The sequence below is a fragment of the Equus caballus genome, chromosome 15 (assembly GCF_041296265.1).
Source record: "Equus caballus isolate H_3958 breed thoroughbred chromosome 15, TB-T2T, whole genome shotgun sequence".
Lineage (NCBI taxonomy): Eukaryota > Metazoa > Chordata > Mammalia > Perissodactyla > Equidae > Equus > Equus caballus.
This window is the reverse complement of record NC_091698.1, coordinates 26,942,597-26,953,847: the sequence shown is the minus strand read 5'-3', so window position 1 is coordinate 26,953,847 and position 11,251 is coordinate 26,942,597. Positions and strand designations below refer to the sequence as shown.

The 11,251-nt window shown below is 50.3% G+C and overlaps 1 protein-coding gene across 5 annotated transcripts in view; it reads right to left on the bottom strand.

Moving 5' to 3' along the window:
• Positions 1-1,370: 1,370 nt before the first annotated feature.
• TMEM131 (transmembrane protein 131) overlaps positions 1,371-11,251 on the bottom strand; it is a 224,554-nt gene continuing 214,673 nt past the window's right edge. For 3 of the 5 annotated variants that reach the window (XM_023618615.2, XM_023618613.2, XM_070235089.1), the window contains 7 exons: positions 10,984-11,133; positions 6,959-7,115; positions 5,625-5,746; positions 5,425-5,521; positions 4,455-4,552; positions 3,520-3,680; positions 1,371-2,447 (listed from right to left, as the gene is read on the bottom strand). In XM_023618615.2, the coding sequence (XP_023474383.1) occupies positions 2,163-2,447; positions 3,520-3,680; positions 4,455-4,552; positions 5,425-5,521; positions 5,625-5,746; positions 6,959-7,115; positions 10,984-11,133 (1,070 nt within the window). In that variant the 3' untranslated portion in view covers positions 1,371-2,162. The remainder of the gene's footprint in view (positions 2,448-3,519; positions 3,681-4,454; positions 4,553-5,424; positions 5,522-5,624; positions 5,747-6,958; positions 7,116-10,983; positions 11,134-11,251) is intronic. The other 2 variants (XM_070235088.1, XM_023618614.2) reach the window with 1 other exon arrangement.

Genomic DNA, 11,251 nt, shown 5'->3' with positions numbered 1-11,251 from the left:
GTAATTTTATATATATATACAAAACTTTCAATCTTACATTCAACCCCAGCCTAGTACAAAGCAAAGCATTGTGTTAGGAAAGTTTTCACTGTAAACTGCTAGAATCCCATCAAAGCTTCAGGTTTGGTGGTGAGCATGTTGCTACCACCCGCCCTGAGAGTTATTTGGAAAACCTGGGTAATGGCAGAAACCCCCCATTTTTGTATTTTTTCCTATTTTCAAGTATACGGTGTTTCTCAGTCCTGCTGACAAGAACAGCATGGGGTAAAATTAGAACTTAAAAAAGGATGGCCTCTGGGAGTCTCGGGTGACCCGATGAAGGACCAAGTGGGGAGCCTGGAGACGCCCTCTGAGGTAAAGTCTGCAAATACGGGCTGGTACGAAGCTCACCTGTCATCACAGCTGTGCATCACCTTATTATTTGCTTCGGTGGGGAAAGAAGATCTCAAGCCTTAAACATGTCCTGAATTCGCAAGTGCACACAGAAGACCCCGCCAGCGAGGCTGCACAAGCTCCAGGTCCACCATCCGCCATGAGCCCAGAGCACTGATTGTACAAGAGTCTGGTATGTGGCAGAGCAGAGGTTGGAAAAGCGATGTGGCTGGTTTTCTGAGCTTTGGTGTAAAGCAGAGAAAAGGCTGGACTCAAAAATCACTCCTTGGGGATGGTTGGATTCTTCCTGATATAAATGACCTAAAACAGAATTTATTTCTGTTTCTTTGGTGAGGAAGACTGTCCCTGAGCTAACATCTGTGCCAACCCCTGTCTGTTTTGTATGCGGGATGCTGCCACAGTGTGGCTTGATGAGCCGTGTGTAAGTCCGCACCCTGATCCAAACCTGCAAATCCCAGGCCGCCAACACGGAGCCTGCAAACCTAATCACTACGCCACCGGGCCAGCCCCCAAACAGAACGTTTATGTTCAGCATCTCCTGGTTACCCAGTAAGGGCTGTGTGTCCAAAGGCTGGCTTTGAAATAGACTGGAAATAAAAGGACGAGAAAAGCCAGCCAGAGAGGGCAAGACATTCTGAAGGACCAACCCAGGCCGATGCTGTGGCATCCGGAACTTGCCAGGTGTCTGCAGTCTCCACATGTACCATCTGGAGTTGTGGGAGCTTTAAAATTGGAAAAGGGTCAACACACTTCTACTTAAAAGGAAAAATACATTTTAGATGTGTAGACTTTTTCCTATCAAGGACCTTCAGGGATTACCATGGAAATACACAGAACTTAATCAGAGCACAGCGAGTTCCAGCATGATAGATCAGACTCCACAGGATAAGGCAACCAGAGAACGGTTCACCTGGTGTGAGGGAATCCAAATAAGCGCATCTTGCACGCAAAAAAAAAGACATACAACAACTCAAGGCTTTTGAAAAAAGCATCATTTATTTCAAAGTACAACACAAAGTTGTATTTTTAAGAAATACACATTCAATCTTGTATTTCAAGACTTGGCTATGTGCATTTCAGTTTATCTTTAAAATAAATTCAGGTATACAAATGTTACATACCTCAAGTACAAACAGCACAGAAAATGCATATGGTCTCAACCGAATGGTCTTACAGTCATTCACTGTCTTAAAGGTGACTGCCATTTCTGTAATCTGCTTTTAAACCAAGAGAGCCTTATTTTATGAGACTGAAAAGACAGCCTTATTTTAAAAAAATACTCTGTATTTTTCAGCACAAAGTCCTCGTACATTTTTAAAATTAGATCTTGGTGCAGAATATTGCGAAATTATCAAAAACCAAACTTGGTAATTTAATAAAATTGTCACATGCCAGGACTTCTGATTCAACTCAAATTATTTCCTTAGCTGTAATGTCAAGTTTGTGTTCATACAGATAAATAAAGAATGGAAGAAGACAGGTGGTGGAAACTTGGTAACAGTTAAGGTTCTCAGATGTACAGGTCTTATTAGAATTTGTGGCTGAGTCTAGACTTTTCTCTAAAAGCACAACAGCAAATCTCATTCTCATAATTGCAAGAAAGATCTGAAAGAAGCGAGTGGTACAAGCCTGCCCTGCTGGAGTCTGTTTGCAGAGATGAGGAGGGTGGGGAGTTGGAAGCCACAGCAGCAAGAGCCTTAAAAAGATGTCTCAAACACAGGCACACCATGATGCAGACAAGGGGCCCCACTTCTTTTTTTTGCCTAATTTCAATATTCATGAGGGAAGTGCGTATTAGACCAAGGGTCGGAGCTTCTCCTTCCGATGGCGGGGCTCCAGATCTGCCACGGGTTGTAGGTTTGCCTCAGATCATCAGCTGGACTGGAGGTGGAAGGAGCATGAGGAGCAGAGGAGTTCTCTGTGCCCATGAGGCCGATACTTGTCAGCGTGTTTGCTGGAGTGGTGAACGGAAGGGCACTGTTGAGGTTGCTGGACCAGATCGAGCTGCTGAACGGAGTGGTGGACCACAAGCCACTGGTGCTGCCAAGGATCGACTGACCAAAGAGAAAGCGCACAACACGGAGCATTAACATCGAGACAGGCAGGCAGACGGTAAAGTGGCGAAGGTTATGCTAAAAAAGGCCATGGAACGCTTCACTTTATTTTAAAGCAAATGTTTTACACATATAGCCATCCCAGAGTCTGAGTAGATGGCTCTGATATTCTAGAGAAGGGCTGGCAAACTAGGGCCAGGGGGACAAATCCAGCCCTGCCTGTCTTGGTGAATAGAAGTGTCTCTGGAACACAGCCACGCCCACTTGCTTCCATGCTGTCTCCCGCCACTTCTGCACCACCATGGTGGGGCTGAACAGAAATAGTAGGACCCGCGAAGCCTAAAACATTTCCTGATCCCAGTTTTAAGGAATGGCTAAGATGCTTTGAAAACTGAAGCCAGAATGATTCCAAGTAAAGGCAAACTTTGGAATCTATGAAGTTAAAATATCTACCATTAAACCTTGCTTGTCTAATTTAGTTTTCCTGAGAACGAAGAAGTAATCACAGTGGGGTCATATTTTTGTCATAATTTTGTGAAAGCTTAAACCAGTAATTATTTTCCTTGGTAAGAATACTTTTTTGGAGTATGATCTTCGCAGAAAAATTTAGCCAAAAAGCAAATAAATGCACACTGGAAAAGCTCAAGTGAAGACACAGGTGTTTCTCAGAAACAAATATAGGCAAGCCCGCAGCCGCTGGCTCCTGGGGCTGCCTCCTGTGGATGGCAGAGGCCGCAGTCAGTCACCGTCTGACCTTGGACACAGCAGAACCTAAGACAGGCCCACAGCCACACTTGGGGTCCAACTCACAGGTCGAGAAGGGGCTGAAATGGCCGTGTGCTACTAGGAGAGAATTCAGAGAGCAGCCCTATAGGCGCTCAGTTGTTCTCCCCATAATTTCTCGACTACATGGGCCACTTTGGCAGAATATGAAGATACAGCAACAGGGATGAAAGGACCAACCCGGCCCGGTCACCCTGACAGCTGTTGTTTATAACTGTGCCGGTGCCATCTGAGTGACAGTGTGGCGGTAATGACGAATGAGCAGAGAGGCCCAGGTCCAAGTACTCACTGTGGCCGTGTGGGTTGGGGAACCAGAACTGGCTGGCCAGGAAGGGCTGGGATCCGTCGCTGGAGAGTCCCACAGGTATGAGGGGCCACTGCTGAACTCATTCCAGCTCCTTTGGGAGGCCTGATTGCAGGACCGAGATAACCCGAGTTTGCTGAAAACTTCTGAAAACAAGGAAGCAACTGTCAAGTCCCTATTTCATTTTGCTGTGCTCACCTAGGACAAGACAGGGCATTCACCCAGTGGCACAAATCCCACCGTGGCTCACTTGGGGCCATCACATCTACTTTGTCAGCTCCCACCACACTCCAGAGGGGATGGGGGACAGGGGGATATTCCTCAGAATTCCAGCACAGAGCACAGGATTTGAACACTTCCCCCACATCTACAGCTGGGTGACATCACATGCAAACACCCCACGACTTGACTACTATGATTGTAGCTAATGCAAAACTCACATCCTTGCTTCTAATTCTGGACAGCAAGAAAAGATAAGGAGCCCCAGCCTAGTCAGGAGGCATATTTCAGACACAGCATCCTTTCCTGAAGCTCTTAAATAAGTCCAGTGGGCCACAGACCCGCTGGGACTCACATGGCATGGAGCCTGCTGCACCGCACATTTGGGCTGGTGGCGCAGCGTCAGGGGCCCTTCCGGGAGCCTCCTGCTGGGCCTCCTCCCACGTGGGCAGCCGTGCCAGGCCCCCGAGCATGTGTCCGGGAGAGCAAGGACAGACCCACTTTCCTGAGGTCAGCTCACTTGTGTCTCTGTGTTAGTGCCTGACCACAGGTACAAAGAAACAGGTCTTCTAAAAATGTCCTCAATGACAATCACGCCCTCCTCTTTCTCAGGGAGCGTCTCCACATGTAGAGCTAGACCTTGTCTGCCTTCCTTCTGTGTCCACAGCTCATTAGTGACAGGGCTAGTGTTAAACACTCACCACCAGTTAGGTTAAAAGAATTTCCAAAGGCCGAGAACGAATTGAGGGGTGTGAAGTCTGGGCTGCTGGGGTTGCTGACGGGACTCCACAAACCCGAGCTGGTGTTACAAGAGGAAAAGGCAACACAAAAATGTATGATGTTAGTGGAAACGGATCCTTACATACAGCTTCACAAACAGGACAGGCCGTGTCAACGAGGGTACTCAAATATTAACAACGAAGACGAGGGCAGAACCGAAGAACAGCTTCCACACCACAAAGGAGTGAGGCACAGACTTCCCGAGCCCCAACGCCCACCACAGGCCGAGAGCCTGGTGGGAAACAAGAATTTCGCAGATAAAACAGGTATTTCTTCCTTATGTTTACTTTTTGGTAATGGAAGATTTATTAAGAAACTATTTCAAATCTAGGATGCGTTTCCTTTTAGTGTCAAGCAGGTAAAATTGGGGCTCTACTTATGGACACAGTCTTTATTATTATTGTCGTTATTTATCTGGGAAAAGAAACCCGGGTGACCACTCTGTGCCACCCTGACTTTTGTGGCTGCTCTGGGTCAGGAAAACTGGCATATCCAATAATTTACTGTAAATTCTCCAGTATTTGCTCCAATTTCCTTTCCCTCAAATATAGTTTTGTTCTTCTATTTTTAATTATCAGATCACATCCTTTCTTACAAGAGACCATGATAGTGAGAAAGATGAGAACAAATTTGGAGTGCAGAACATGCATCTCCCTCTCTGCTGGGGGCGCCGTGTTGTGTGTGCCACCTTCTCTCTGTCGGGGAAGCACAGCCCTGGGCTTTCTGCCTCCACCCGACAGGCAAGAGTTCCCAGAGGCACCTGACGCCTTCTGACCACAAATGCCTACTGGTGATCTGGGGGTAAAAATGCCTGAGACACATGTGTGGACAGAAGATGCCGAGCTGACCTGAGAGCCCGCTCTATCTAGGGATTAAGAATGGTTACTGTACCTGTCTGAGCCATCGCTGTCAACAGGAGTGTGTGAAATGCCAAGGCTGCTGGAAAAATCTGTTTTGTTTGAAGAAACTTTAGCAAAGCCATTCCCACCTGTAACAATGGACTCTGAATCAATCAAAGGCAAACGAGCCACAGGTAATTCCACAGTGCCTGAGGCCCAGCCGGGGCTGTCTGTGGATGTCAAGCCACTCACCTGGGCTCTTGTCGTACCCGGCCGCGACCGCAGCGAAAGTGGGGTTGCCGTTCTTGCCAGGGAGCGAGGCTGCTTTTGTCAATCTGTGCTTGCTTCCATTGGGCTGCTTCGTTTTAGGGTCACTTGAAGGAAGTAGCAAAGAGAGAACAACTCATTGCTCGTCAGCACAGCCCACTGGCGGCCCATCGGGGGCACCTGTGCCAGATGACTGGCTCCCGCAGGACCGAGCCCAGGCAGTGCCTTCATGGCAGCCGGGCCCCGGTTCTGCCCGGTTCTGAAAGGGCAGCTCACAGGGCACAGCCCAGCCTCATGTAAATGCTCTGGGATCTAAAACTGTGTAATTAGATGGAAAATAACAGATTTTGGGGGAAAGGTAAGAAAACGCAAGGTCACTAGGAAAGAGACAAGGGCAGGTATCATAATTTCGGGGCTGGAAAAGGCTGCAACCCCATTTTAGAGACGAGCACTGGTGAGGGAGCCAGTAGGCCAGGGAACCAGAGGCAGCACGTGAGCATGCTGGCAGGCAGCAGCACGGGATGGGCCGGGCCTTGGGGCGTCTCCCCACGCTCAGGACGGGGTGGGAGCTCCCAGCCTCAGGGGTTACTGCCTCTTCGGGCAAGAGTTAAAACTGGGCAGGTCTGCTGTGGGTGCCAGCTGGGGCCTCCTCATGTGGAAAGCATGCAGGTGACAGTGCCTGACCTGCGCTCATCAGGAGGAGGAAGTGCGGTGACACCTGCACGGTGCTGAGAACAGTGCTGGTGCCTGGTGAGTACGCAACACGTGGTCACCATTATCCCTGAGGTTCCTGTCACGCCAACAGTGAGGCAAGCGAAGCCCAGCCCTGTGCTCCAGGGAGGCCTGGCAGGAGGCCTCCTTCCTGTGTGCACGTCACCCACCACAGCGCCTCCTGCAGGGGCGGTGGCCTTGTTCCGGACCCTGCCCTTGGGACTGCTAAACTAAACTGCTGTAAGGTCAAAATAAATGTCCCGTGAGCCCATTTCCTCGACTCCCAGGGCGTCTCCTGCAGATCTTCATTTAATGCTTAGTATGCTTACTGCCTCTTCAGTTAGAACCTAGTACTCATAAGTTGAACGATGCATTTCTCAATCCACGGGTGACAGAAGCTAAAGGATGGAAGGGGCTACTGTGGGAGTCAGGCAGCAACATAGCAGCCAGGTGGGAGAATGGGCCCAGGTAAAGGGCGGAGCAACTGCAAATGGCAGACATACGAGGCAAGACAGGGCAGCGGCCTGCGGCCACTGAGCGTTTCCCTTTAATGGAGCGAGCGTCAGATTTCCTGACATCCAAGGAACACGAAGTGACCAGGCGCGTACCTGCTGTTGACGATACTGCTGTAGCTACCCCGGGCAGTGAAGGGGCAGGGCGCGGCCGGGGGGGACGGAGAGGCAGGTGTCGGTGAGGTCTGGCGTTGTTTTAAGAAAATGTCTGCGTTGAGGGTTTGCAGAGAAAGTTTATAAAGACTATCGGTAGCTGGAAATTAAAAATAAAAGATCTCAATGTGATATTTTGATTTCCACTCTTCAAGAGCAATTACTTTTGGCATTCTATCTAATACTATGCAGAACTCAAGTGCTTCTACAAACAAAAACCACACTAAAGCTTTTATATGTGTTCTGTTTGAAGGTTTTAAAGAAAAAAAGGGAAGTCGTGTCTCTGCTTTATGGGGCTTTTCAGGAACGAACGCCGTGACACATCTCTCCACTGCGCTGTGCGGGCCTCCCGCACCGTCTGGGGAAGTCACTGCTGGGGTCTGCAAGAGTCTCTGTGCTTCCACACAGGCTCACACCCATGGCAGCTGTGGGGTCCGGGCAACATCCCCCAGTTCCACCACGACGATACCCCACTCTCCCAGTTCCACCACGACGATACCCCGCTCTCCGCGGGCATACCTGGTCCCTGTTTTACAAGGACCAAACTCCTAATACTCCTGCTGCCTTTTAGCGTAATGTCTGCACAGCTGTTTTAAAATTTTAAAACAGAAAAATTCGGGTGTTGTGAAGCATTCATTCTGCACTCACTAAACGGAAGCACACACACAACTCTGCTCAGAAAAGGGAACATCTGCGCACCCGTCGTGTGTGCCTCGGCGGTGCTCCAGCTACTGCGATGCAGAGAGAGGGCTCTGGTCTCTGCGACTTCAGTCTCCGGGGCCCCAGTCTGCGAAGCCGCCCACTTACCCACAGTCACCCTGGCACAACTGCCCTGCTGTTTCTCATCCCTGCCTGGCACAGCGCTGCCAGCTTGGCGCATTGCCCACCTTCCCCGCTGGCTGGCCTTTCATGCCCGCTGCGAGCCCCGTCTACAGAGAGCATGGTCTGCTTTGCTCCCCTTTCTGAGGGTCCGTTCCACCTCACTTCCAGAACTGAAGCCAGCTTTGCGCGGTGGCCCCACCTCCCTTGCAATTATCTCCCGCACCAGCCACTTCTTCCCAGACCCTCAGGGCTCCAGGCCTGGGCGAGGCTATGCGCTCCTTGTCTGCGTCAAGGCCCCAGTTACAGCACCTCCAAGAAAAGGATCCTTCTCTTTGAAGCCTGAGCCATCTACTCCTTATCCTTGGTGCCACCTGGTGCCCACCCCAGGAATTCTCTCCGACCCTCCTCAATGGTGCTGGCATCTCCATCCCTGTCCTTGTCTCTGCCCCAGCCCACCTCACCCTTGACTACGCGGATAGGCCCTTCCTCATCTGCTGGGTTGTTTGTGGACCTCAGGCCCACGCTCAGGCCCATCTCAAATGCCAACTCCTGGATGAGCCCGGCTCAAATCTCTCCACCCTCCTGCCCTCCTTGGAAGCCCCCACAGCACAGTGTGCCTGTCTGATACCAAATCTGCACGGCAGAGCATGATCTGTACAGCTGTCCTGACCCTTCCCTCCCCACCACCAGAAGTGCCTGCCCCTCGTGAACTGCCCACCATGCTCCGCCCAGTGTGTGCTCGCCCGAGGGGCCTGTCCCAGGGAAGGTGTGCATCCCTCGGCCAGCTCTCCTTTACTGGGATGTGTTTCATTGGACCCAGTGCTGCAGAAGCACCTGATAAATATCGATGGAATGAAACAGGGAAAGTTAAGAAAAGTTAGAAAAAGACTTTATGGAATAATGCTTGAGTAGAAAGAGAAGACGGGGAAGGGAAAGAGGCCAAAATAGCACAGGGGATGTGCAACCAGAGAAGTTTTGGATTTAAATATTAACACATTTCTTCTCTGTGGCTTTCTGTTGGCTTTTCCTTTTAACACCCCCTTGCATTTTTTGTCTTTGTAAATCATGAAATCACTCCAGGGGAGTTTTCTGAGCATCTCATATGGGTCAGGGCACCATGCTACCCTGGCTCGAGAGATCTCTACACACAGGCAGCAAAACTCCCCCTGTGATCACAGCTATGCCTGGGCCTGCACCACCCTGAGTGGGAAGATGCTTTACCCTTGGGAATGCCAGGATGCTAAGCGCTGCTAACAGAGTGCGTGGAGGGCCAACGGTCTATGCAGGACAAAGCAGCAGAGGAGGAGAGGGCAGGAGAGGAGAGGAGAAGGCAGGGAACAAAGAGGTACAAGTGAGAGAGTGTGTCCTGGACTGATTCTTACTGGTTTCATTAGCCATGCTGTGCATCTAGTGGAGGCCTGCTAGAACTTTCTAGTATGGCTGGTGGTGAGCAGAGAGGTTACAGAGCTTGGGACCAGTGTAAGGAATTCCTTGGCTAGAAAAACACAAAAGAATTTTGCAGATGCGAGCTCTGGGCAGAGTAACACACTTTTTCCAGTGGCAGAGCCATCTAGCTGGATGACGTGGAGCTTGGCCCTGAAGCACGGAGCTCCCGGAGCATCAGCTGGCCTTCCTGGATGAGCCTGGGGAGGAAACAGGCCCGGAGCACCGTGCTTTCCACACACATTCCTCTCCAGACTGTCTGCCTGCTGTTTCTCACATTCCTCCCTCCCAATTCTCACAGGGCCAGACCCTGTCATCCTTTTCTCCTTCACCCCAAAGGAGTGATGCCGACATGTGCCTCAGGTGCCACTTGGTAGCAACAATGCCACAGCCAGCTATCTTGTTCTGAAGGCTGTGTGTGGCTGACGTCCCCTTCCTGCACAATAGCACGTGCTCTGTCGTTCCTTACACCACCAGGGCTTATGTTCACTTCATTGGGCCGCAGACAGTCCTAGGAAGCTGGCTCCCTGCAAAGCTGAAACACAGCTTCCGCTGTGGTGGAAGCGGCATCTGCTTAATGGGGAACTGCCTGAATAACAAAGTATAAGCCAAGGACAAATTTCCAGCTGAGACCTCAGATGGGGTCTAAGGAACCAAAAGCATTCAGCCTGGACAGAGGGACCACTCAGTGACTCATTCAAGATCTCTTGAATGACCAGGGCTTTAGGATTATATCTCATCTCGGGCAAAAAAGTTACTAAAACATGCCAGAAAGTCTCAGGGCAAACAGGGGCTCCAAGTTTTAACAGAGAGAGCTTCTCCATGCAGTATGTATTCACACAGGCGAAAAGGTAAGAGGCGGCATGTTTACTGTACGCCTCACCTGAACCTCCAAGTTCTCTGCCCTCACTCAACCTACCGAGGCTCCAATCCCCTGCTCTTCACTGAAATCCCTTCATCTCAAACAGTCTTGTCACTCAACCCTGACCTTCCCTTTGGGACAAACAGGCCAAACGTGAGTTCACTCTAACACCACAGTGAGTGCAGACAACTCAGTCCTAAGGCTAGGACCTCTCTTGATCCCAAATCCCGGCCATTAGGCCCTTCCTGTGCTTGTCCCTGTCGTCTTCTATTTCTGGTCCTAAGTACCTAGAGGGCCAGGACCTCTACAGTATCTCCATGGACTGTGCTACTGTCACGATTTACTGCAGGCCATTCTGAGAAGCAAGGTCATGAAGCCAGTGAGGAAAAGAACAAAACCTTCACAGAGGCTGTTTATGTAAAAGATGTGGGTAAAGTTGAGAGTAATTAAACTTTCACAAAACGATCACAGTGGAGATGTAGAGGGACCAGTCAGGTAAGGATGGCTGAGTTAACGCTCTCGCAGAGGGCCACTTCTCTGGATGCTGCACCCTCCACACACATCTGCCCATTCCGCGCTCCAGGCAGTGGTGCGCCAGCGCACCAGCTCTCTGGGAAGAAGGGCCCTCATGTGAACTGTCAGCTGACTTCTCTGGTGTAAATACTCCCACCTCGGCCAACTAAGCGACAGCAGTTTAACAAGTGGCAGGCTGGTACACGCTGCCAGGACCACCGACACTGGGTCTCCTTGAAAGCAAAAGCCCTTGCAGAGTTTTCATGCCCAGAGCAGGGGTGGGCTGTGGGTGCGCGGAGCGCCGCGGTTTCTGAATCATCATACTTACAGCTGCCGGGTTTATGGACTGGCACGGAATCCCACTCCGGTGGTGGAGAGTCTTTTTCACCTTCTGAGCTACTGGTATTGCCTAGTTCTTGACTATTTGGGAGGAATTTTGCTAGGGCAGGTGGCCTGTTGTCCACTAACTTATTTGTACCTGCACAAAAATGAGAAAGGAAAGTTGCTGATGGAGGACAATTCCTTTCTTTCAGGTCTATTTCAACCAACCTTCTAATGAGGACGAGGACAGAACCTTAGCCTTTCATATGACTGAA